Source organism: Camelus ferus, chromosome 1 (assembly GCF_009834535.1).
Source record: "Camelus ferus isolate YT-003-E chromosome 1, BCGSAC_Cfer_1.0, whole genome shotgun sequence".
NCBI classification, from domain to species: Eukaryota; Metazoa; Chordata; class Mammalia; order Artiodactyla; family Camelidae; genus Camelus; species Camelus ferus.
The window spans coordinates 88582986-88606713 of NC_045696.1; the positions used below are offsets into that span (position 1 = coordinate 88582986).

The 23728-nt window shown below is 40.8% G+C and overlaps 1 protein-coding gene and 1 long non-coding RNA gene across 4 annotated transcripts in view; one reads left to right on the top strand and one right to left on the bottom strand.

The window, feature by feature from the left end:
- LOC116665443 overlaps nucleotides 1-16349 on the top strand; it is a 49454-nt gene extending 33105 nt beyond the window's left edge. Inside the window, exons 3-4 of the long non-coding RNA XR_004322068.1 lie at nucleotides 11133-11336; nucleotides 16066-16349. This is a non-coding gene — a long non-coding RNA (uncharacterized LOC116665443). The remainder of the gene's footprint in view (nucleotides 1-11132; nucleotides 11337-16065) is intronic.
- The window catches only part of PPM1L (protein phosphatase, Mg2+/Mn2+ dependent 1L), a 265389-nt gene that overhangs the window by 64728 nt on the left and 176933 nt on the right, over nucleotides 1-23728 (bottom strand). For all 3 annotated transcript variants that reach the window (XM_032485169.1, XM_006194882.2, XM_032485156.1), the window contains exon 2: nucleotides 23111-23285. In XM_032485169.1, coding sequence (XP_032341060.1) covers nucleotides 23111-23147 — 37 coding nt within the window. In that variant the 5' untranslated portion in view covers nucleotides 23148-23285. The remainder of the gene's footprint in view (nucleotides 1-23110; nucleotides 23286-23728) is intronic.

Below are 23728 nucleotides of genomic sequence, written 5' to 3' on the forward strand. Positions count from 1 at the left end.
CTTCACATGTGCACTCTATGAACACAATCTTCCTGACTCACCTTAAATTTATGACCATAAATCTCAGGATACTCATCACTGCATTTCTACTATATTTTCTTAGTTAATTCAGTCTCTCAGTCTCTGGGTGGACAATGCACATATTTCCCCCTTTTCTCAAATTTCCAAAACCATTTTTATTCTCAGCTATAACCTTACCCATTTTACTAAGAAAAGAGATGCAACCAGAGAAAACTCAGGAATTCTCCCATGATCAATTTATTACCCACCAGAATCAAAAAACTCTTGCCTGTCTTCCTCCTTGTTCCTAACTCCCTCATCTACTCAAGAGCTTTCATCTTGCAATTATTATGCTGTCTCCTGCATCATCAGTTTCTCCCCTTCTAGAGGGTCACTCATTAGCATACCGGGATGCTGTTATTTCTCTCATCTTAAACAAATCTGTACCGAAATACCTAAAACCCCCTGGCTACTGGTGCCTCTCTTTGCTCATCTTTACGGCAAATTGCAAGAAAAATCTGTCTTTACTTAAAATGTCCACTTTTCTCACCTTCCACAGTTTCTCCTTAACCCACTTCAGAGGTTTGTGTTCTCACCAAAACTGCTCCCGTGGAGGGCATGGACAGCCTGTATCTTGCCAAATCCAATTGTCAACCTTTGTCCTTCACCTTCCACCACCACTGAATAGTGTTTGCAATAAGCCTCATGGCTCTCCTCATCCCTCGCGCCCCCTGCCTCGCTCATGCTGTCATTCCTTGAACAGGCCGAACTCATTCCTGCCCCAGCATCTCCTGGTCACTGGGCTCGGAGCGCTTTCCCTGCAGGTCTGAGATGGGCTCACTTCTTCACCCCATCAGGCCTCTGTTCAGAGGCTTTCCTTGCCCGCTCACCTCGGCCTCTCCTGGCCCCACCCACCAAGCTCCAGTGCCCTGACCTGCTTTAATTTCTCCACGGCACTTACCTCCACTCGGCCTGCTGTCAGGTCATCACGTGGTCTCCTGCACGACACTGTACACTCCATGAGGGCAGGGAACTTGTCTGGCTTGTTCACAGTTGAATTCCTAGAACCTAGAACTGTGCCTGGCATGTAGTAGGTGCCCGGTAACTACTTCTCGCATAAATGAATATAATTTCTCAACTATATTTAAGGTTATTTTTATTCATGGATAAATAGAATATTTTCCTTCCAAGTAAATCTTGAGTAAGATTTGCAAAGAGACTAGCAAAGGTGTCAGGATGAATTTGTTCATATGCATGAGACAGAAAAGGTTCAAAGCGAAATTAATGAGCAGTGGAAGAAAAAGGGGGAAGCAAGGGAGGGGGGTTGGTATGGGGGAGGAAAGAGCAGGCTTTGTGTATGAGTCCCTGATGAGAGAAAAATGAAGAACTGAGGCGGACCTGTTAGCTGTGCTACCGGAAGAGTCCAGAAAGGCTCTGTCTTCGAAAGGAGGGACAGGTGTGAACACCTGTATGTCTGTACATACCATTCAGATATTCATTTTTTTATGGTGTGAATGTGCCTGAACTGCTGCTCTGTGTTCTTACTGTGGCATCTGCCCATCTGTAAACCACAGAGGTTGATGACTGCAGTTTTCATGTCCAGCTACTCATCACACTTACTCTGAGCATCTGGGCCCCTCCCCATTGACCAGATCAGTCTCCGGGGTTGAGTCCTGAGAGATCTAGTTTTACAAAGCTCCCCCAGCATAGGCCATCAGCTGTGGATGGTTTAAAATCATGACCAGAACAGTATTTTCCAAATGGCAGATCTCGGGCAGGCAAGAGGCAATTTTTTTACTACCTTGTGACCATTTCTTCTCTGACCCTCTTTAGTATGAAAGGTTGTCACTCAGATCCCATATTTTCTTATCTGACTTCCTTTCCCCCTACCCAACTCTGTGGTAGAGAATGAGATAATTTATCAAACCCTAGAGTAATCGAGATTAGGAAATCCTGCTCCATAAGTCACCTAGTTGCTGACAAGCCTTGGGATATTGTTGCTAGGCATCACCTGAGACCAATATGCCTGGTAATAAATTTTATGTTAGACATTCATTATGGAGGCAATAGCAGAAATATCATTTTTATTTATAAGCATAGAATAATAATATCAGCTAACACTTACTGAACTATTACCTGATGCCAGGCACTGTTTATAATTCTACATCCTCATGTATAAAACAAAACAAAACATGCAAAGGAAAAAAGCCTCGTGGTAACAGCAGTGTACACTGTACCTCGATCAATAATTCAGTTACAAGCCAGACATTCAGTGGCCTGGACATGCAGAAATAGCAGAGGTCAGGTTCTGGCTCAATTTGGGTTCTGGAAGCCATCATCTGTTGTTTTCACCTGTCCAGCATTGCTTCCCACCCCCAGGAGCCATTTGTCTTCTGAGCCTTGAGGTCCACAGTGCCTGCTTACCCTCCGCAGAGGGATGAGGCAGGTGAGCACATGGCCCAGGCTGGCCAAACAGAGTTCTTCCTCCCTGGCCACTGTTCTTGGTTTAAAGATGAGCATGTGACCCACAATGGCCAATCAAAATCTTTTTCTGTGGATACCAGGAAAGAGAGTCTCTCTCTTCCTCTGGAATTGCAAGCTCTGAATATCTTTTGCCACTCTAAGGAGGAAACTACTTGCAAACTACTTGCAATGGACAAGAATAAGGTTAACATGCAAAGAGAAGCAGAGCTCAGGGAAGGAGAGAGGGAGCTTTGATATCATTTGAGACCTGGATCAAGCCAGTTCTAAATCAAGTGTATCACCTGGACTTTCGGGACCAGTAAATTTCACACCCTGTTGTGGTTGTTTTTGCTTAAATGAGTCAGAACTGAATTTGTCAGTTGGAATAGAGATTCCTTGGCCCAAATTTTGAATTTGAGTGAAAGTGACACTTAAAATTTTCCCACTTTTACGGGTAGTGCTGTTTATATGCATCTGGTTACATACGAAGTAATACTGGGAATTCCCTGTAGACACTTAAGGAACAAAGCTGTAACAGAACTACCAGTTTCTTAGCCATTATCACCTCTAAGCATTTAGCTTGATCAGACTTGGGAGCAGGATGTATTTAAGAGGCGTCTCTTTGTGTATTACGAATTGCCAACCCATATTCTTTACTAAGTCTGGTTGTTTCTTAAACATGTGTAGTATAATGATTAAGAGCTTGGGTTCTGGTAGCAGAGATTGCCTGAGTTCAAATTCTAGCTTTGTTACTTACTCGCTACAGAACCTTAGGCAAGTTATTTAACCTCTTTGTGCTTCAGTTTCCCCATGTGAAATACTCATCGCTTAGGGCTGTTGAAGCACTTGGCTCCTCCTATGGGGCTTTCCCATAGGCCATAGCCCTTGGGAATACAGTTAAGGGCCAGGTTCCAAGAACTCCACAGATGAGACAGTGTGACCTTCAGGAGATCCTAACAGACTCAGTGTAGATCTAGATTACTTCTAGGAAGAATAATCTATATCTATATACAGATATATATATATATATATATAATTTCATAAAATAGCTACACTATTTTTTACACACAAAATTACATAAAATAGCCCAAGATATAAATGAACCTGTTTTCTAGGTTCCTTAAAATGGTGTTTAGGCTTGAACCAATGTCTGCAATTGGGAGTCATCTTTCCCTAACCAAATCCTAGGGATTCTAATAAAACTCAAATAGACAATGAAACAGTGGTTCTCAACATCTTAAAACTAAAGAAAATCAATCAAAAACATTTCAAATGGACTCGAAGACTCACATCTCTCACCTGAACCTAATTCTTCACCTCTGTTCCACATTGTCTAGAGCACTGGCTCTGAATATTTAGGGGAGCATTTTTGGTTGTCACAATGACTGTGGCTGACATACACATGTGTGCGCACGCACACACGTGGGTCAGGGACGCTAGAGCTTCTGCAACACAATATACAGTCCTGTAAAACAAAGATTTTCCCACACCCCACACAACTTTCCAGTAACAGAGGTGAAAAACCTGCTTGTAATCACAAGAGTCTGGAACTTCTGTTTTACATGTAAACAAAAAATATTTTTGGAATGGCTTTATTATACACTGAATTTTCCAGGAATGCAACTACTGTGAGAATAAAGAGGAACTTGTGCTTTGTTTTGTTTAGAACTTAAAGAAAAGTTAGTCCCATCTTGGAAAAAATCACTTCACCAACAACAGCACCACTCGTATTGGAGTTGTCAAAATAATCCAATTGTCAGCCCGCACCTGTAGAAGGCACCGCGAGCATTAAGTGCAGGCATCTGACAACTCCATTATGACTTCGAATGTATTGGTGCCTGCATATTTATATGTGGAATTATATATAATTTTACTATACTTACTTTCCCATTGTCCCCATTGTATTATTAGGGCATTTCACTGAATTTCTAAAGCATTATGCATAGAGGTAGATTCTATTATCTATACATTTCATTTCAGGACGGTAACTAGAGTGTTCAAAAGTATTTGTTTAAAAAATACTGGCTCTGTGAGGGTGAGAAATAAACTGTTTTGGAGTATTAACAGAGTGGAAAGAAATGCTCAAATCGTTTTTCTCTAAGACGTCCCAATCCAGAGGCACTTACTACATACAGGGCAGGCATCATGGTGGGTTTACAGGACTTGGTGCTATAAAAATTAAAGAAAACAAGGGAAAACGGGCAGGTAAATAAACAGATGAAGAAACACCGACAGGAAAGGCAGACTTCAACATGAGGCATGGAAGGCCTGATACTCTTCAGATGTCAGACTTCCCTAAGGAACTGTTCTGTTTGTTTCAGTCTATTTTCTCCCTTCTTCCCCTTGACGTTAAGAAGTGAGTAACAACATTCACTTTAATCAATACGTCGGGTTTTATATTAGTTAGCTCTGGTTTGATCTTTTCTGCAAAAGAATCATGCCTTCTCCCCTTCCATCGTAAAATTATTTTTTTTTTCTAGTAAGTGTGTGATTACCCTTAAAATCTGCTGCTCAGGAGATCCACAGAACTAGTTTATGACATCACTGACATTCCCTAACCTCTTCACAAGCATAAAGGATCGTACAGACATCTCTGGCTAACTGCACCACCACTATAAAATCTATCTGAAGCTGGTTAGTAGAGCATAAATGTTGGCTCCCAGGAAAGTTTGGGTAAAGACTGGCCCTTCTGTTAAGTTGTTCTGAGACTCTGAGGAAGTTACTTAACCTCCCCATGAGTTAATTCTCCAAAGCAGAAAGGAAGATTAAAAATCAGTCTATTTCTTGTTTCAGTGCCTGCTCTAGTAACTCACACACCAAAATTAGAACCATATTTTTCCACTGCTTACTACCCCAGGATGCTCAGCTAAGCTGAACCGATCAGTTAAGCAGCTTGAGAATCTCAGAGGAAAGATGTTTCATTCAGTGTTCTTAATTATTGACTGGAGCTGACAGACTAAAAGCCAAGAAAATCTGGTATTTAACACATGCTTCTAAAAGTTGGAAATCTATAGCAGCTGTGAAGTGGTTCTGTTGTTCTGATTTTGCTCAAGGTCAGAGTTGTTCTTATTTCAAGAACAAGGTTGATTTTTTTCATTATCATTCACTTATCCTTTAACCTGAGTGCTTCCAGACCTCACTTTCTGGTAGATGTCACACGAACATAAATAACTCAAACGCCATGCTCTTGACAGATCCCATACCTCCCATGGGCTTCAGTCACCCTATTCCCCTGTTCCTTCTCTCTTGCCCAAGGTCCCTCTATTTCACCAAAGTGCTTATGGAAGGCAGTAATATGGTTGCCATTCTTGGCAGTGTCTACATTAGAGATTCATTATTTCTTCCTCAATCATGAACACTTTTTTTTAGAGAACCTGCCTATTCCAGAGCCAGGTAAGAGAAGTTCTACTAAATACATAAGCCTGCCCACTTTGCCACAGCTGAAAGGACCAGAGGAACTGATCTATATAACACAAATATAATGAACTGAGACAGAGTCCCTGGTTCGAAACTTTAAACGAAGAAACAAAGTGAAACTGGAGGCCCAGTGTAATAATTTTTTTAAATGACCGGAAATGCTTTGATACTCCTCCCATGAGGAGGTGGAGTTTCTGCTCCTTCCCTTTGAATGTGGGTGGGGCTTTCACTGCTTCAACCAATAGAATTTGGCAGAAGTGACTCCCAAGCTAGGGTAGAAAAGGCTTGCAACTTCTGCCTGGGTCCTTTGGAATGATTACTTCTTGGACGTGCCCTCTCAAAACACTGCACTGCCAAATAAAAAGTCTGAATGTCTTTTGGTCCTTACATTAATGAGCCCATGTGTAGGCACTCAGGCCAACGGTCCCAAGGGAAGCCCAACCTTTAAGCGGTTCTTACCAGGGTGACAGTATGAACAAAGAGGCTATCCTGGAAGTGGCTTCCCCAGTCCCAGGTCCCCAGCCATTTGAGTCTTTCCAGCTGAGGCCCCACACATCAGGGGGCAAAGATAAGCCATTCCCCTTATGCCTTAAGCCCTAAAGTCCATGAGCATAAGCAAATGGTGTTCTTTTTTGCCAGGGAGTCTGGAGTGGTTTGTTACACAGCAGTAGTATCTGAAATGCCCAATCACATGAATGATCATGTCCCAGAATGAGGATCCATATACTTCTCTGAGAGTTTCTAGAGCTGCCCTGGTTATATGACTATTAAGCTCTTCTTACATTCCAAAAGATTCTTGTATAAACCTCCTTTGTTTTTGAGATCATCTGAATAGCCTTCTTCCTTATAATCCAACATGCCACAAGGGAATGCCCATCACGAGGCTGTCCATGACAAAGGTGCTATCTCCCACTGCAACCAAAGCTGCCAATTCTCAAGGACCCTAATGAATGTCAGGGCATTCCCAAGCAGTGGTGTGAAATTGGTCCTCTATTCTCCTGCACCTTGAGGCCCAATACTAAAGCAACACTAATGCCCAGAGTCTCCCACAACACAGAGACTTTAAGTTCCTTTAAATTTCTTGCCCAAATCCCTGTTCCCACTGGGGCTCAGATCTAGACTAGGAGTTTAGCAGAGAACAGACGATATCTGTGGCTAGAGGAACAGTATAGTCCAAGAGTGACACTAAGGGCTCACTGTAATTTGCCTGGACGATGAGCTACTCATGGGTAAGGATTCTCCCAGCAGGGCAGGTGGACCCAAACTCAGCTTCCCATGGTATCTGGAGCTTCCTCCTCCAGCCAGAGGGGCTACAGCTTCCTGGGGACCAAGGTCTTCCAGGCTGGAAAGCTGGTATTCCTGGCTAACAATTCTAAAAAGCTGGCACCTGAATCTATACTGCAAGAGCAAAACTTCGAATAAAATATTCTTGGAGTGGATATTTGATATCCTACACTTTGCATAGCACATCCATTCAGCTAGATAAAAATGATGTGACTTGTTCATCAAGTAAAAAAGATACACAAGAAACCTTCAAGGGAAGCAAACTATCGATGTTCCAAACACCCCACATGTTATCAGAGAGAAGTTTATTCACTAAAGCTGCCAGGAAATACTTGTTATCTCCACTTAACAGAAGGATAAAAAAACCACGGGAAACAAACTTCCAATATGGCAATGAGGATAGCAGTTTCTCGGGGTTTAAGTGCCAGCTTTAGAGAATATAAAGTTATCCCAAATTCACTTGACCCTCACTATTATACTATAATGGGATATTGTCCAATATGTCCAACCACATTTTAATCATGCCCTTTCAGGTCCTGTAATAAGGACAGCATCCAGGACGATGCCTAAGCTAGTCTTGCCATCTCAAATGTTTGCTCTGAAGCAGTGGTCCTCAGCCTCGGCTGTGTACTGGAATCACCTGGGAAGATTAAGAAAAATACTGAGACCTGGGTCACATTGCACTGATCCTGATTTAATTGGTCTGAGTGCAATCTGGGCACAAGCCCCCCCAAGGTGATTCTAATACACTGCAAAGGTTGAGAACGTTGTTCCAGAGCAGTTCTCAAAGCTCAGCACTATCAGCATTTTGGGCCAGATCCTTCTTTCCTGTGCACTGCAGCGTGTTCAGCAGCACCCTTGGCTTCTACCCACTAGATGCCACTAGCCCTCACTCCTGCTCCCCTTCTTCAGCTAGGAAAACAAAAAACGCCTCTAGACGTTGCCAAATGTTGGGGGTGTGGGTGGTAGTGGGAAGGTTGGGAATTGCCCATGGACAGCTGTGAAGAATATTAGAGTAAACCAATTTTATTATTTTGGGTGGTTAGAAAATGATCCCTGAAAAAAAAAAAAAAAAAGAAATAAAATGATTCCTGGCAAATAAAAGCAGGGCAAAACAGAACCTCATTAGAGACTCTCATAAGTAGGGCCCAGTGGGCACCATTGAACAGGGCACTGATCGACAAGGCACAGAATGCAACCGAGTACCCCCAAATGCTTAAGAGTTATGGGGAAATACTGAGAATGCCATAAATTCAGTCCCTTCAAAATATCCATTTAAAAATTAGCACAACTGCAGGGATTTACAGATTAGAAGTGGCTTTGGCCACATCTGTCACATTTGACCTCATTCCATTTTGGAAAGCTTTCGTATTACCAGGAAAAAAAAATCTACAGTCTTGTCAACAGGCAACTATTTTTAGACAGTCTCATTTTCTTTGGTGGCTCTGGAATACTGATTTCCCCCACAGAGGAAGGCTTACAAGGAAGTACAGTCAACCAAAGAGGCTTGAAGTTACTGACATTACAAGAAAAGGGGAAAATTAACCCACCTAATTATACTCTTGAGCTTCCTCCATTTTATTTGCAAATGTAATTACACCAGGCCCATAATACTTTCAGGTATGCTTTTAAAATACACATAGGCCAGCAGACAAGTAGGCAAATTTGGCTGTGTTTACTTCTTTCTATTTATGTGGGCCAATACTTTTTGCAAGCTGAACCTTGGGTGCAAAAATTGAGCACATTTCTAATTCCGTGAGGGCTTCTTCATTTTGCCTCATTCCTTAATCTCATATTGAATTTCCTCCTAGATCAAAAAGCAATTTGAAAAGAATGGTAGGTTAAAAATAAGAGTTTTCTTGTGGGGAGGGTATAGCTCAGTGGTGAGCACATGCTTAGCATACATGAGGTCCTGGGTTCAAGCCCCAGTACCTCCATTAAGAAAAGAAAATACAGAAAAGAAAAGTTTTCTCAAAAATAAGGTTTTTCTCAAAACATTTGTTAAAAATTTAGCCATAAAGAACCAGTCCCCAGGAAGTGAGGGGTAAGTTACTTGTTAGATCTATCCACATTCTTCTTCCACAAAGTCTGACAAAATGAGGGACTCGCTTGTTTACTGCTGTTTTCTTTAGGAACAAAGAACCTGAGGTGGGGATATGGTAGAAAAGTAGATCACAAATAAGGGAAATTATGATATAAAAAGTGGAATAGACAGACAAGATACTCAGTGACGTCCTCATTTCTGCTTCTTTACTTTTTCTTTTTTCTTTTTTTTACACAATGAAAGAGATAACCAAGAAGCCATAAAGAACAGGAAACTTCTTTTCTTACTGAAATAACAGCTGGGTCAAATAAGAAAATTCATCTAGTTATTCTACTCATCCATATAAAAATTAAAAAGAGAACAAGTCTTCTGAATTTTTATGTAAAAATTAAAAATGTAATAAATTTTAGAACATAGCCAGTCAAAGGAAAGAAATAGAAAAATAAGGTGAGGGGTGGGGTAAGGAACTGTTGAAGGATGAGAGAGAGAGATGGGGAGACAGAGACTATTACCATCAGGGCAATGCCTTAATTTGGAAGCATTTAGATACCGCTGTGAAAACTAACCTGCAATTTCACAACTGTTGAGGTACGTGGGTGCTATTGTCTGAATGTTCGTGTCCCCTCACAAATTCTCATGTTGAAATTCTAATGCCCCATGTGATGGTCTTATGAGGTAGGGCTTTGGGGAGGTGATCAGAGCCCTCACACATGGGATTAGTGCTCATATAAAAGAGACCTGAGAAAGCGCCAAAGCCCTTCTACCCTGTGAGGACACAAGAAGTCAGAAGTCTGTGACCCAGAAGAGGGCCCTCACCTGACCATGAAGGCACCCTGACCTTGGACTTTCAGCCTTTAAAACTGTGAGAAATAAATTTCTGTTGTTTATAAACCACCCAGTTTATGGTACAGATCTTTCTTGACTTATGATGGGGTTATACCTCCAGATAAATCCACCATAAATGCAAAATATCATTAAGTAAAAAATGCACTGAATTCATCTACCTAACATCATCGCTTAGCCTTGCTACATGCTCAGGACACTTACATTCACCTATAGTTGGGCAAAATCACCTAACACAAAGCCTATTTTGTAATAAAGTGTTGAATATCTCATGTAATTTACTGAATACTGTACTGAAAGTACAAAACAGAATGGCAGTGTATCGGCTGTTCACCCTTGGGACTGCATGGCTGACAGGGAGCTGTGACGCGATGCCCTAACCCAGCATCACGAGAGAACCCCACTGCATACTGCTAGCCCAGGAAAAGATCAAACCTCAAAATACAAAATATGTATCATTTTTGCACCATCATAAAGTTGAAAAATTGTAAGTCAAACCATCATAAGCTGGGGACTATCTATGTTTTGTTATAGCAGCCTGAACAGACTAAGACACTGGGCACTGTGTTAAGATGCTCCAGAAGGAAATATCTGCCTGAATTCAGGGAGTCAGAAATGATAATCAAAATATTTAACAACTGACACAATGAGGGCATTGCCACTGGTTCAAATAAAATGAAGCTGCAGGTGTGGAAAAGGATGCTGGGTCCAAGCATCCTGAGGCCATCTGGTGCTGGTGCAGGGTGGAACATTCCAGCTTTGGATTTAAGGGAAGCAGAACGTAGGTTATAAGAGGAAGGAAATGAGATCAGGAAATGAGAGGAAGAGATGATGACACTAGAGAGGAGATGGAGGTGCTGGCAGTCAGAGTAGACATTTTTTCAGTGCAGACTGGTAGCCAATCCCTACTGGTCGCCACCTCCTGGTATTCATACTCCTGTGTAGTCCCCTCTGGCAATGACTTAGTGTTGGTCGGTGTAACCAATAGTGTATGGTAGAAATTATGGTATCTCACTTTCGATATTACGTAATACAAGACTGTAAGCTTCCGTCTTGGGTTCTCCTTTGCTCTCTCTCCTAGGTCACGTACACCAAAGGAAGACATGGAGCAAACCATCTTGTGGAGATGCCCATGTGGAAAGGGAAGGAAGCCTCTTGCCAAGAGCCACGTGAGTAAGCCTGGACACAGTACTTCCAGCCTATCTTCAAAGACTACCACCCTAGCAGACAGCTTGACTGCAGCCCCACGAGAGAACCAACCAGCATTCTGGACCCTCAGAAGCTTGTGAGATGAGTTACTAAGTAATTTGTTACCCAACAAGAGATAACGCACAGCATTAGAAAAAGTAAAGACAAACAAATATATAAGAACATGGTACAAATACACTAAAATCAAGGAACTGCTTTTCCATCCGGGACAGGGCAATGAAGGAAGGGGAGCTTGATGGAGCCAGTATTTTGTTGGTTTCTGTTGGGTTCTGGGTAAGAAGTTAATTTATGCAAAGTGCATGATAGTTAATCCTTTCTACCATAAAAGAAATTGGAAAAACACTCCTATATACCAAGCTAAGTATATGCCAAGTTAAGTTACAACAAAAATCATAAGAGACCATCGCCATTAGAGCATTCACCAAATGTCCACCATTTCCCATACACTATCTTCAATCCTTATAAAAAGTCCCACGTAAGGTACAGCATAAGGGATTAACATGGAGCCAGTTTGGCTTCAAAGACTAGGTAGTCTCTTTCCACTATACTACACTTCCTCGCGCACAAAAAAAAAAGAATCAGTAGAGGTTTGGCTGCAGGTCAGGAAAAAGAGAATCTGACTAAAAGGCCAAGTAAAGCAGCAAGTCACACACCTTGTAAGACACAGGAAGACCAAGCCGAGGTTAAGTACAGGGTCACAATCTGCTGAGTCCCCAACTGCTCGCTGCCCAGGAATCCTGGCCTCTTTCAGGTGAGCTTTTGGTTGGTTCACTGGTTTTTGCAATAAGGCCAGCCCACCCTGGACTCTGGGATCAGCTCTGGCTCAGGGCATGAAGACTACCAAGAACCCGATGGCGGGCGCCCTGAGCCCAGCTGCCCACTGGCACAGGACTGAGTTGGCCTCACTCCTGACCTTCTCTGACCTCGGCACTGCAGGTCCATGACAGCTGACCTTGTCGCTGAGTTCCTTTCTCGACGTATTCCAGGGATACACATAACTTAGAGGTAAAAGGCTTTATTGAAAACCAGAAGACTGGCTTTCTGCCTTATTATATTTCCACTTCCGGCACTGAAGATAAGGGGAGATGTACTTGGAAGGTTTTGGTTCATTTTATTTATTTTTTTGTAAATTTTTAAAAACAGAAAATACACGGACAAAGTTAAAAATTCAAATAAGACAATAAGCGGATTCAGTGAAAAAACTGTCTCCTCCCCCAGTTTCTCCTCCCCAGAGTAACCACTGCTGGGGTCACCTATGGAAGGCAACTCTTTTTTACACATGAATAACTGGCTCCTACTGTGCCACTCAGGTTGAAGGGCCCAGGTGCATGAATTCATTAGTTATAAAAATGAGGATTAGTCTGTTGTTTTGGTTTGAGCTGGAAAGCTGCCACCTCTCAAGTCAAACAAAACACCCTCTCCTTTTCTGACACATGTCTTCTACTATAGGTACCATTTTTCTATAAAAATTTTTGAACAGTCTCTGCATTGCATGGCCACATACTATACAGAAACTTTGAAAAGCATGAACATTCATGCTTTTAGAGATGGTTATCATGCATAAAATGGCTGTAAGATGAACTTGGAGGTATTTCCTGCAAAGTTGGTTTAAAACCTCATTTATTGTGCTTGTATGACATATCTCCTGTGTAGCATTTCACACTCTTGGTCCCACCACCAGTACAGTGACCAGCTCAGCCCAGATGCAGCCTTGGCCTGAACCCTTTATCAGTTGCTCCCTTCCCTGGAGCTTCCCTGATGCCAAGGCGTGGGACGCCCACATGGCCCACTCAGCACACTCAGGCATCCATAAATTAGAAGTGCGGGGAAGCTAATGCCTGTGGAGTGACCCTTGACAACCAAGGAGATGAGACTGGATGCTAAATGCTTCCCCCTTCACCTCTTGGCAGGTGGTTCTGGGACGCTGCTCACACGCTCCCTCAGGCAGGGTAAGCGGCAGCGGCAGCCAGCGGAGGCCAGCTCCACAAAATGCTCTCACGGTAGCTTTCCCTGTGTCTCTTTCTCCTTCCCTCCTGGGTCACTCCCAGTGCCCCTCACTCCTGCCTCTTGGGGTTGAGTCCTAAATTAACTATCTGCAATCAAGCCCTTTACTTCAGGCTCTGCTTTGGGGGAACTCAAGCTGAGAAAATGTTGCTCAAAGTCCAGAGTCCAAGGTATGTAGAGAAGAAGTCTCCATAAACCTTAGTATTAGAAGAGAAGTTGTCTCCATTGAAAAGTGGTTTCATTTTGTCTGTTCTTTATGGTTAATGCATTTATTTTCCTTCCCTTTTCTTGGCTTTGATGTTCTGCTTTTATTTTAACATTATTATAGTAAGCGTGGCAAATCGAACTTTCAGGACCCAAGTAGGATATAAATAATAAACTCACAATTTGTGTTACCTCCTTGAATGAGAATGACTGAGATCAGAGGAAGAGAAAGCCCTGACTCAGGTAAGGAAGAAGCCAGTTACGATGTCACATTGCAGCAGGCCTTAGAAGACAGATTTATAGAGTCAATTGTCAAGATAATAGTCAAGATTAGCAATAAATTCAAAGGGAAAAGACCTCTAACTTAACTGTCCTTCCCCATTTCTTAGACTCTCAGCATCTGCCAGAACCTACACACAGTAAATGTTTGTGTGCAATGAACAGTTTGTCTTACTGATTTCTCTGTGGTTGATGTACCGTTCCCCTGGACTGACTACAGAACTACAAGATCACATTCAGGTGCCTGTTGACAGTATATACTGTAGAAACTCTTCATCAAACCAGCCACATCTGAGATGGCTACAGAGCCTTGAGACGAGGACATTAACTACAGAAAGAAACACAAAGAGAACGCCTCTGGGCACTAGAAGGTGGCTGAAACACAGTGTCTTTCAGGATGCAATATACCAGATGAAACTCCGGAGTGCCTACTAGTTCACAATGATCGAACTTAACATTCTTGCAAAATGACGTTAAACAGCAGTCCAGCCGCCTGTGATTACAGATCTTCCGTGTCTGAAAGTCAGCCAGAGGAGGCACTCTGCTCACGTCTCACTGCTATAAACAGTCACAGTACATTGGAAATTCCGGCACTTTAAAAACTATTCTATTTTCCTCTGCAGACTGCAGGTCTTACCATCAACTTGGATCTCATTAAAATTTAGACAAGCATTCCAACAAGGTCTACAGAAACTTGGTTACAAAATTCCAATAGTACAGAAAGGAAGAGATACAGATGGCATTGACATCCTGTCTCTCGCTGGCCCACGCAGTCTAAATTGTGACCACCTGGTACAAGTATTCTTTGAAGTGTACACATTTTCTCTAGGCCTTGTAATCAAATACTACTTTAGAGCAGGTAGTAACATTACTTCCCTTACGGCAATGACAACTTGGTTAGAAAGATAAACACAGCTCCAGTCAAATGTTTTCATCACCAGAGGCAGCATGTCCTGCTTCTAAATCTCAGCATTAGCCTGTGGTTGCCAGTATTCTCAGCAAAGTTCTTTAAAATTAAAAATTTTATTTGCCCACTGCAAAACTTAGATCAATGTCTTCTCAGAGCGCATATGAGGGCTTCTGTTAAAAAGGTAAGATGAGGGAGGAGGGTATAGCTCAGCGGTAGAGCCCATGCTTAGCATGGATGAGGTCCTGGGTTCAATCCTAACACTTCCATTAAAATATAAAAACATAAATAAATAACCTAATTACCCCCTCAAACCCAAATAAATAAATAAAAATAATTTTTTTTAAAAAAAGGCTTAAGTTGGGAAATGTGACTTTTAAAAAAATAACTCCCCATCATATTACTTCTATAAAATTCAGCCTAAATTATCATTTTGGGGGGGAGGATTTCATAAGAAAACAAGCAGTGCTGATAACACAGTAATATAAGCTAATTAATGTAAACTAAAATGAGTTGGAGAACGACACTTAGAATGTGGAGGACAATGCCATAGCAGAGGGTAAGAAGTGGTCTATACAACCAGTTACAGAGTGGAGGAGAAATACACAATAAGGCTGCCTTTAGTCATGCAACTGATGTCAGAGTTCAAGATGAACAGTTCAAGAGATTTACAGGTTCACTTATGATTTTCTGATTTATTTAAGAACTCTTTCTCAATCCCAAACCTAATTCCTTCATTTACCTGTTCAGCGTCCTCTAAACACTCATTCCACCAATTCCTCGGTCCTCTAGTTATCTGTTCACACGCACACACACACCTGGAGTGAAGGGCCACGTGGTGATCTGGGTATTCCCAGTGGCGGGCACCCAGGGGCTCAGTCAGTGTTTATAAAGTGAGTAAATGAATGAACCAATGATTGCTAAGTCAACTGGAGACAGAATCACACATTGTTAAAGCTGGAAGAGACTTAAGAAAATATCTAATTCAATGTCCCTTTTTACAGTCAATGAAACCAAGCAGAGAGAGGTGTAATGTCTCGTCACAGCCACGGAAACGGACCCCATGGCTGGTGAATGGCATGTCTGGGTACTCTGGGACAGCCACGGAGGATAATTTTCTAGTTTATAGATGGCAAAGTCACTTTTGTTACTACTCCCCCACCCACTTACCTTTTGGCTCTTTAAATCCATGATACAAAGGGAGAAATATAAAAATTGTAACTGAAGTTCAAAGCAGCTTGGTTTAAAAGATTGGTATTACTGGCTAGAAAGAAGTGCTCCGTTTATAAGTGGATGCTGACAACCTGTGTTAATCCCGGGCTCCCACTGACATATGACTAGTAATTGGCTGCATTACAGAAGTCTTCACTACGGTTTCATTAATCATACCACCATTCTCATCTTTTCACAGACAAGAAACAGACCTCCAAATTCACGGATTCTATACGGTGACATGAACTGAACATAAAAGAGAGAGGCCATGCTGAAAATATTAAAATGTTATGAGAACGGTAACCATGGCACATCCGCTCAGTAGGATACTATGCAGCCATTACAAATTACTTTTATGAGTAGCTTGTAAGAGCACTGAGAACTATGATGTGTCAATGTTAAATAAAAAAATAGGCATAAGAAAGAGAAAGAAAAATACCATATGATATCACTCATATGTGGAATCTTAAAAAAAAAAGAAAAGAAAAAAGAGGATACTACGTACTCATCTACAAAACAGAAACAGACTTGCAGACATAGTAAACAATGGTTACTGGGGGAAAGAGGGTGGGAAGGGATAAATTTGGGAGTTTGAGATTTGCAAATGGTAGCCACTATATAAAAAAACCAAAAAATAATTGTCTTCTGTATATTACAGGGAACTATATTCAATACCTTACAATAAACTTTAATGAAAAAGAATATGAAAATAAATATGTGTGTGTGTATGTATGACTGGGACATTGTGCTGTACACCAGAAACTGACACATTGTAACTGACTATACTTCAATTTAAAAAAAAAAGGAAAGAAAAAGTAAGCATAAAAATTGGGCACAAATTATTAAAACCCAGCAGAGAAAAATGACTAGAAGTACACATACTGGAGATGGTGGTTATGTAGCATTAGGAATTATCTTTTCCTTTTCTAGTTTTTCCATATTTTAAAAATGTTCTAAAATGTATTTCTGTTATTGTCATAATGGAGAAATAAAACAGATTTAATTTTTTACAGAAATTCAGAAGTTGATGTTAGTGGTTGGTCAACCAATATTAAATTTCCCATCATATCTTTGTAAATTTCCCTGTTTTTCTCTTCCTTCCAAATTCTGAGAGGAAGCCTCTGGCTAGAACATCTTTTGAGCCTAGAAATAGGGCCCTGATAGAAGATAAAAAGTAAGAAAACCTAAAGCTACCTCCTCCCTTAGGACCTGCTTGAGAAACACACTGAGGAATTCAGTGTATTTGTTGAAGTGAAGAACTTCCTGCAAAGGCCTTTTACTCCATTTTTCATATTCTTAGAAAACCTGAAGGAGCCCTAAATAATTCACACTCTCTTTCCTGGGTTTGGTTTCTTGATGTGTGTTCAATTTTTTTCCTCCATGACAGTAAATGGCTTTCCTTTTGAGATCACCAATTACTCTGACACTAATGGCTCAATTAAATCATAGGTGTAACTTTTAGGTACCATCTATATTAAGAAGAATAAAATAAGCTCAATAGGAGGTAACCCTCCAGCTACTTCCTAAACTGCTTACAGCACATTTCCCGCCCTTTTTAAAAGCTATTTCTCCAAAAAGTACATTATAGTACTTGGTGTGTCTTCACAGAGGCAGCTTTGCTTGGGCTCAGCTCTCAGGAATGTCTAATGTAGAGCTGTGTCAGGCAATCACAAAGCAAAGGCTGACAAATTAATGCTGCCCCTTTTTCCTCACCTCCTTTGGGAAAGTTGTACATGACTGCCTGCCCCTTGTAAATGGATCTGCAGGCCCCCAGCTTTAACTGATGCCCAAATGGATGCATTAAACAGCTGGCTGAGTTGCCCCTTCCCCTCTTCTCCGCTTGCTGGTCCACTTTCTACTTGTAAGTGCTCTTTTAGTAATTTTTTTTTTTGTTTTGGTATTTTGTGGGGGGTGGTGGTGGTAATTAGACTTATTTATCTATTTTTTTAATGGAGGTACCGGGATTGAACCCAGGACCTTGTGCATGCTAAGCACGTGCTCTACCACTGATCTATACCCTCCCCCTCTAAGTGCTCTTTCTACGTGGTAGAAACACATGCTCATTGGAAAGCTGTTGGGGTTTCTAGTAAACTGTAAGAACAAATAAAACCTTTGCTGGTCTTAGGTTTAACTCTAAGGAGATCTAAGAAGCAAGAGGTAACTGTCTCAAGGCCTGAAGCACGACACTTCTGCTGGACAGTCCACCCACTTACAGGGAGACTCGGCTCCTCCCAAAGGGAGAAGGAGGCACTGTTAATTCCCACTGCCCATGCCGTGGGGTTCTTGAGTGTGCGACAGAGTGCCAACCTCAACCCAGTGAGCTTGTTCTCCTCACAATTCCCTCAGACACAAGGCATCACATACTGCTTTATCCTTAACAAGGGAGTATGCAGGTCATTTGTTCACGCCCAAACTTAAAAAAATTATAAACAATTTGAAACATAAATAATACACAAGCGTAAAGGTAAATAATGTGAGGAAGGACTCCCTCTCCTGCTAGTTCGATCCTTCACCTTTTCCCACTAGGACACATGATGAATATTTAGGTTAATGACGCTCTCTGAGACAGCATGAAGTACTATTTTGATCTCTTCAAATCATGCAGCTGCTTTCCCTGGAAGCTTCTCTGTGCTAAAGCCCAATCTACTGAACTGTGTATGAACTTGTTCTTCAATTCAAATAAAAACATTAATAGAGCAAATGCAAATCATATCTTACTTCCTCCTCTAAGTTGTGTTCAGCTTTAATTAAGGCTAATAAAAATATCTAGGTGATCTTATTGAGGACCCCTGAATGATGGCTCAGGAGCTTTCCTTCCAAAATCTAGTTTTGCTTCACTCATACAGTCTCACTCCCCAACCCACCAACAAATGTATGTCCAGACACACCCATGTGCAGATGCCAGAACGCTAAGCGATGGTCTTCTTTTAGTCAGATAAACAATATATACAATATACTATAAACAACACACGGGCTGCCTGAGGAGAAAGGAGAAAGAGACAGAGCAAGCAAAAGGTTTGAGAAGAAGCCACATGCAACCTTGCACAAACCACAGCTACCTGAGTTTTCACTGTCAAGAGACCAGAATTATAGTTATAGAAATGGAAGGTATCTATGAGGTCCTGCTCAAGCCTTTGATGGACAGCAAAATGGGCTTCAGGGAGGTTTGGTGACTTCCTCAAGATTGCATATCTGGTTGGCAGCAGAACTAGGAATAAAATCTGAGTCTTTTGGCTCCAAGACCTCTTTTAGTTATAGCACAAAGCATCTTTATTTTTATAATAGTCAAAACTTAAAAATAAACCATTTGGATGAAAACCTTTCAAACCAGTTTATGTAACTTTTTATATACAGAATATAATTAACACTATTGAACCATTTTTTTGTGTGAATGAAGGTCACCATTATGAAGATCGATAATGTCAACTCTGTAATACAGGGTCTGTGAATGCATTCACAGGGGATAGGACAACTGCTTTTTATGGACTTCTGTAGATTTTCTCTTTGCTCTTATTCCTTGCTACTCTCAGATGCTCTAAGTATCATCCCCTTTCCCTGCCTTCTAATTCTTCACTCATGTTTTCTGAAGTCTGTTCTCTAGAGTATTATGAAATGCAGACAAATGTACGTATTCATCGCAGTATTATTCATAACAGCAAAAACAAAACCAAACATAATTGCCAACGTAGGAAATGTTTGGTGAGTAGTACTTTCAAAGAATAGAATATAATGCAGCCATTAAAATTATCTTCACATGAAGAAGTTTTAATAAAATGAGGTAATAATGTTAAGTGAAAAAAGCAGGATATAAAACTGCAAGATATCAACTACATCTCAGAAATGCTTGGAGTGAAGGGAATATAACAAAATGTTTACAATGGTACGATAATAGAGAATTATTCTTCTCTTACTATACCATTCTACTTATTTCTATGTATTTCTGCAATGAAAGTATAATACTCAAATTCAGAAAAAGAATTTTAAAAAAGAAAATGTCACATAGGAAAATATAACCTAATTGGTCAGAACTATATTTAATATATATATATATATATATATAGGTCCTGGGTGAGAAACTATAGCCTCTGCAACATGGTATGGTTGTTCATGTCTTTTGCTTCCTTCCCATTCTCCGCCGGATTTCAGATATGTCAGGTTGCTGGATAGATGAACTGTGAATGAGCAGAGCATTAAGATATGTATGTATTTAAAGGGGAACAGAGGACACTGAGAGGGAAAGACAGAAAGAAAAGAGGGAGAAAAGATTTTGAGCCAATGCTTTCAGAAAAGCATCTAAGAATTTTTTCATTAATTGGTTTTTAGAAGTTTAGAAGTCACAGATGGTGGTAACTGTCATTAAGTCACTCAGGCTGATTTATCAGTGGATAAGCATTAAAGACAAATTAACCTCTCTAGAGACCAGGGTATCATCTAATTAACAATTAACCACTTCCTAAAACTGGGAGAACTGAATTGAGAATGCAAAGAAGTAAAAACTGGGGTAGCAGGGGAAGAAGCTAAGCAGTTCGAAGCACATGAGTGTCTCAATGGAGATGTTTATATCTGAAGGTATTGGATACTATTACCAATTTTCTAACCTGATTCCTTTGTATTATGATGAAATATTTTTCTGTTAAGTAGCAATGACTTTTCATATTTTCTCCTAATTTTTCTGAATGAAATCATTCATATATAGATAGCGGAGGAGGAGGCAGTGACCATTTGATTTTACAACACACAGTGACATTCATTTATTCATCCGTACACACAACCCCCCTGAACATGTCACCTCATGCAGGAATGACCAAGGGCAAGCTGAGCCTGGAGTGGGTACTATAACAAACAGATGCTGCTTGGCTTCTCAAAGCCTCTGAAGATCATTTTAAAAACTTCGCCTCTGCCTTCCCAAACACTACATGTCAGAAAAAACTCTAATTGTACTTTAAGGTGGTCTGAGCCATGGACGAGATCCAAATCTGTTCTCATTCACCATTGGTGGCATTTACAATATGATTTCAAAGGACTTTCCCAACATGACATAATTTATTATCATAATAACCCCCTGAGATGTTATTAGCCCAACTTTATACATGAAGAAAGAGAGGCTCTAAGCATTAATCACACCGGTACTGAGCTAGAGGAAAGGCTGGGAATTTAGATCCTCTAAGTTTCAATCCTGTAGTTACTTCCACTGCTTCATGCCACAGAGTTTATTGATAGATTAATTCCATGCCAAAGTATTTGGCCTAAGGGTCATGTACCAGTGGACCTCTGTAGATTAATCTTGCTCAACAGCTGTGCAGGTGAATGGAAAATTATCCCTGCAGAAGGAAACGCTGAGTGGTGGGAGGCTGCAGCTGATGGTAATTCCCACCTTGGTGTCTGCTTAGGCCCCTTTATCACATAAACTGCACCTCTCTCCTCACAAATCCACATTCATCGCTTGTCCTTCGGGTGTAAGCAAATGCCCTCCCTTAAAGAATTCCATTCACAACTTGAGCCACTTCCACTATTCCTTGGCTCCACATCCCCTCAGCTTAACTTGAATAGCTTATGGATATTCCAGAGTGTACTTATTCCCAGATCCTTGGGAAGTTTTCTCCAGGAGTCACGTATCTATGTTTGAGCTCCCAGCTAGGCTTCACTAAGATCTCTTTTCTCTGTCTCAGAATCCTCCCCACCTTTTCTCTACTCTTTCCTCTTTCTTCCACTGCCTAGTATATTGCTATGCATTCAACAAATGCCTACTGAGTGAGTAAGAACCTGCATTGAAAGCCCAGCTTGATTAGTAATTAGGAGGTTGGAGTCCCAGGTTTATAACCAAGTAACTGTGTTAATGCAGGCAAGTCTGTGGGTCTCAGTTTTCACATTATAACATGGTTATGGGGACAGGAAGTGGTGGACTATTTGAGCTCTAGGCTCTCTGAGATGCTATAAATATTTAAATATTATTTTGATTGGGCCGATCACAGCCTTACTTTATTTCACTAAGGATGAGAAAGGAGATAAATGGGAATTTCAAAGAGAAGAATGTTAAAAACAAGACAAATACAGAGACCAAATACCTCAACACCCAACAGGCAGATGAAAGTCAATATATGTGAAAAAACTGATAAAGCAAAGGAGAATCAGAGAGAGAAGAGGTGTCCTGGGCAAGGCTAGAAATGTGGCTCCTGCCAGGAGGGATGTAAGGGGGTCAGAGGGCAGCATGTAAGTGGGGACAGCTTAATAACTAGAAAACTGCATTAGTGGTTGGGCATGGGTGGCCTTTTTTAAATTTGCTATTCTGTTTGCTATTCAAGCTTGAAATCAAATGTTAAGAATGTCAGTGTCGAGACCATTTATATCATGGAGAAGAAAATAAGATGCATAATAGCAACTTCCTTGTAGAAATAAAAACAGAAGTTCCTGTTATTAAAATAGGGATTAATACTACCAACATTTGACCATTGGAAACGTATCTTCCCAACTTTTTCCTCCTTTTTTTTTTTTTTTTGTTGCGGGGGGTGGGAAGATGACAATTTTAATCAGGGTACATTTCCCAAGTAAGTTTAATTTTACTAAAGATTTTAATAATTCAAGTAATACTGCACCAGTTTCATTAAAATTAGGTTTTAGCTCACAGGTCATGTAATAGATAAAAACGATGTCATGAGGAGGTCTATCTATGCCTTCCCTAAGCAGCTCCCTCAGACAGGATAAACTTTTGGATGGCAGTGAACTGAAGTGTCCAGTGTGGTGTTAGGGGCTAGCATTCATCTGAGGAGCTAAAGGAAAAGAAAGCCAAGTTCAGCTGGAAATTTTAAGAAAAAGAATGGGACCTCTTTAGAAAAAAATCTCTGAAATTAAAAAATAATACTTGAAGCAAGTAACAGTTCTTAGATTATCGGATATAAAAGTTTTCAGCTGATATCCAAACCTGAAGTGACACGTTAAAAGATTAAATCAATAGGAGCACATGCTTGAGAAAAGGCCAGAAAAAATTCCATCTAACAATGAGCAAAAAATTTAAAAGGGATTTGATTTTTAAGAGCCATTATTAGACATCTCCTGACAAAATCTTTGATAACAAAACTACAGAGAAGAAATTTACTGTTAATCCATGTTATATAACTTAGAATCTAGTTTGCCCTTTATCTTCTACCAAAGAAAAGGGTCTAAATTTGACCCAAATCTAAACAGAAATTTCTGCAGGGAGTAAAAAATTATGTGTGTGTGTGCATGTGTATTAAAGATGAACATACCTGCTTCATCATAGGATACCGTTAATTTTTCTAGCATTTCTCGGTCAATGGATAGAATCTGCTGTTCAAGGATGGTCTGGTAAGACAGTACACTATTTTCTTTGTCTTTCTCGTAGTCTTGAAGATGCTGTTTAAGGGCCTCTGGGAGTCGAGATTTTACATATTCAGCTGCTGTCTGCAGATAAAAGAAGTAGAGAACCCCATTAGCATTTCTCATCTTGGGCTTTTCCCTGCCCCTCAGGTGCTGTAGTGAGAACTCAAAGCATCGTGGATCCACACCTTTAGATGAGCATGCCCTTGTCACTGCTATTTGTAGACCCCACTCTACCAAGTAAGGGGGGATCTTCAAATACATAGAATCACAGGCCTCTGAGGGTTTTCTACCAGGTTTAAAAGGTATAAGAGATGATGGATTGGCACTCATGGAGTTAGAACTCAGCATTTCAACTATTACACTGAACCTGGAAGGCCCTGTGATGGTCATCTTGCTGGATATAAATCTGGTTCATCCTTGTCTAGAATGCAGAAGCTAGTAATTGTCTCAGCAGCAAGTGCTCCTGTGCTGTGGCATCCACACCTCTGCTTTGTTGTTCTCGGCTCATTAATGCTTATGCAGGA